Here is a 3,588-nt window from a genome sequence, read left to right as displayed (position 1 = left end):
CTGTTCCCTGTGCTTTTGTGTGAAATAAGGTCTGTGGTCAACACAAGCTGGAAGGATTTAAACATTTACTTCTGGTATATTTCTGGTGAAATTAGAAGCTTTTAGAGTTAGTCACTAGTCCTCCTCTAGCTCAATGGTGGAGGTCCCAACATTCTCACTCTAAATTTCTGAAGATTAAAATCGCTGAACAAAATGCGTACAAATCATAAAAATTGTTGACAAACAGAGATTATTGATGTGCATTAAATGGAACAGTGACGTCAGCGGTGAACCAGCTTCCTCCTGCCGCTCACTCGTGTCCACAGGCTGCGAGCCGTCTGGGCGATGGTCGCCCTGCGCGGCAGATGGAGGCTCCTCAGAGGCTCCCTGATACATGCCAGCACGCCCGGCTCTGAGGGCTGCCCCAGGTACTCATGGGAGATGTGGTTAATTCTCCTCAGCTGTTTGCTGTAGTAGTTTCTCAGGTCACAGAGCTCTTCAGCTGCAGTCTCAGAGATGACGGAGGCGTGGGATGGAGAGCTGGTGGCTGTGTGCTCACCCGGGCCGGGACAGGGAACAGCAGCTGCTGTGTCGTTACGGGGTTTCCTAATCACTCTCTGAGGGGTGGTGGCTTTGCGTTTGGAACAAGGTTTTACAGGATGTGATGGCGTTTTGTAACAATCAGCATCATCGATAATGTTTAGTTCAACGTCAACCTCAATTCCACGTCGAGGCGAGATGAAGCTCCCTTCGCTCTCCTCTTCCTCTCCCGGTCGGTTCGTCTGTGCTCTGTCTGTCTGCTTCCTGGACTGGTTTCTCTGCTCTTTAAATACTTTCTGTCTGGGTTGTGGGGGACAGCTGTGGTCCACAACAATGTGGTCGAAAGTCATATCACACTCCTCCTCCGTGGCTGATGTGTCCTGTAAGCATGGGACAGCCTTGTGTCAGTCAACAGGAGAAACACAACATAACACTCATTACTTACTGTCCTTTGAGTAATATGAAAGCAAACAGGGAGTGGAACAGAAAGTCTCCTCTCAGTAAAGTCAGTGAGAACATGATGTTAGTGACAGTTAGTGGAAGTATGGATCAGCATCACAGATCATGAGTAATAGGCTTGGGCGATAAAGATAAATGGCAAATTAGATTTCTGTTAGAATTTTAAATTCAAAAGGAAATGCAGTGTCCATCTGACCTGCAGTTGGCCCTGGTCCTGTTCCTCACTAATGCCATCAGCCAGCCATGCTGCAGACACCAGGCAGTAGCAGAAAAAAGCAGAGCCCAGCATTTTGCTCTTGTGGAAAAGGCAAATGACTGCTTGCAGACTTTTCCTGACAGTAACAATGACTCGTCATTACAGCATCGTTAAGATCACGACACATGAATTATAGATCAGCTCTGCTGTGCAGTGAGTCGAGTTAAGATGTCCAGACGGTGGATCTCTTTGTTGACAGGCGGCATCTTTAGACTGCTGGACACGAGCACACGGTGAGCTCATGTCCAGCAGAAACATGGAGAACACCCCGTCACCCATGAGCGGATGCACTAATAAGGAGCACATTATTGAGCTTAGATTTCCTTGCAGTTAGCTTCACCAGAAAGACCAATCTAATCTCATGGACCAGTAATGTTTATCGTCCAAGCCTGATGGTTAGGAACAATTAGATGACGTCATGCTTAATAATGCACCCGAGACTGTCTGATCCAACAGAGGAGCTTCCAGTCTGAGTGTGGACGTGCCATGCCGACAGAAGCAGTAGTGAACAGAGTAAAGAATGAGGGACTGTACTTTGGCAGCTTGTCTTCTGGACAGGGTGGGGTCTTAGGTGAGGTCTGTCTTGACTTTCTTGGACACAGAGGCATCTCCACCCCTTTGAACTGATCTTTTTCCCTCTTTGGCCTTGCCTTGGCCACGCAGAGCTTTCACCTGCAGGTCATTAACAACAGCCTTTACCGGGAGGTTCAGAGACCTACATGAGGTGGACGAGGGGACGCTCACTCTCTCACTCACACTGGAACCCATGCACTCAGATCTTCTTTCAGGGTCTCTGCAGATCTACACGGAACGGTTGAAGACCTGATCTCAGAAACCTGAAGGGTCACTGAAGTGGTCTAAACAGAACTGAACACCATATTTAGAATGATAGAAACACAGATGCTCCCTTTGGGCTTAACTTGATGAATAACCAAAAGGTGGGAATCCATGTCCAAAGTGTTTAACAACATCTCTCAGTGTCCATCAGGAAGACTCAGTTGTTACGTGATCTACGCATGAAATGATGATGAGGATGAAGACCATGAGAGGCATTTAAATGTCTGGAAACAGGAAAGGATAGTAAGTGGACTTTGTTAAGCGGGAATCATTCATTTCTGTTGAATTCCTGAAGTGACTGCTCGTTGTATTACTGTGACAACGATGAAGACACAAAGTAGTTAAAAAGCCTCACACCATGTGAACAGCTGTGAAAAGGAAAAACTAGGATTACAACAGGTATTATCAGTCAATCAGAACTTACCTCCACGGACATCTAGAAACAATTAGTAAAAGACACAACATGTTAACGTGACATGAGAAGAAACACTGGAAGAAACAACGACAAGTACACAAACACAGGAGCTGCTGAGTAAAATAAATAATCCTGCATTGAGCTCGTCCTGAGTGATTGAGGAACAGTGTGCTGCTGTGAGGAGTTCAGTGTCTTGCTCACGGACACTTCAACGTGAACTATGGGGAGACCAGGGATCTAACCGGCTACCTTGTGGTTTCAGGACGACCACTCTCTCCATGAGCCACCGCCGCCCCCTAGTGGAGCACTGAAGACACCCATAAGAACACCACAACCACAGGATCAGTCGGGCTCTACGCCACTGTTCATCACTTTTATACAGTAACTATTGCTGCTCTGGACCAGATCCAATATTCACACTTTGTATGGGTTGGGTAATATTATTATAACGCTTTCCGACAATATATTATAATCTTGAGAAAAGTGCCACTACAAAACTATTCAATCTCACTCCTCCCAGAGAGATTTTCAGGAATGCTAACTAACTCTGCTAAGCTACCCTGAACCCGTTGCGCGCGATATAGAGAGCAGAGAAGAGGAGAAGTGTTTACGTGCGACCACATAGAGAAAGAAATGACAAACTGTTGTGTAAAACCCATCAATAAAATACGGCCGTTTGTTTGTTTAATAACAGAACAAGGTGTAGATCTGTTCTATTAGGAAAGAAAACCGTAAATGACGTATTGTGATCTGGCGCTGTAGAGAAAATTCTTCAGGGGGCGCCCCGCCCCCGCTAATATAATGAAAGGGGAAACACTGCACAGTAACACCATTACAGGGCATGACGGGCTGAGGGGAGTATTTCACACACATTTCAATCTGCACACTAGCTTCATGTAATTGTTAAGCTTCTCTGTGAGTTGTATTGTATTTACAATCTTATTAACTAGTTGTGCTCTATAGTCTAATGTCCTCTATTTTGACCAAAGGTGAACATGAGTTTTTAGAAAATTACCTCTTCAGAAAATATGTGCGTATGATGCCCTCCATCAGACGGAGTGGGACAGCCGTTCGGTACACATGATGAGCACTACTCACCACA

The 3,588-nt window shown here is 45.8% G+C and overlaps 1 protein-coding gene across 1 annotated transcript in view; it reads right to left on the bottom strand.

Moving 5' to 3' along the window:
- Positions 1-15: 15 nt before the first annotated feature.
- The window catches only part of LOC137795301 (ATP-dependent DNA helicase Q1-like), a 12,753-nt gene continuing 9,180 nt past the window's right edge, over positions 16-3,588 (bottom strand). The window contains exons 14-15 of the mRNA XM_068592677.1: positions 3,585-3,588; positions 16-899 (exon numbers count right to left, since the gene is read on the bottom strand). The exon at positions 3,585-3,588 is cut by the window's right edge and continues 126 nt beyond it. Of these exons, the coding sequence (XP_068448778.1) occupies positions 261-899; positions 3,585-3,588 (643 nt within the window). The 3' untranslated portion in view covers positions 16-260. The remainder of the gene's footprint in view (positions 900-3,584) is intronic.

Source organism: Clinocottus analis, unplaced genomic scaffold, assembly GCF_023055335.1.
Source record: "Clinocottus analis isolate CAN_PGR_092001 unplaced genomic scaffold, fCliAna1.0.p SCAF_274, whole genome shotgun sequence".
Taxonomy (NCBI): Eukaryota; Metazoa; Chordata; class Actinopteri; order Perciformes; family Cottidae; genus Clinocottus; species Clinocottus analis.
Note: the sequence above shows the minus strand (reverse complement) of the source record. Positions and strands in the feature narration are given on the sequence as shown.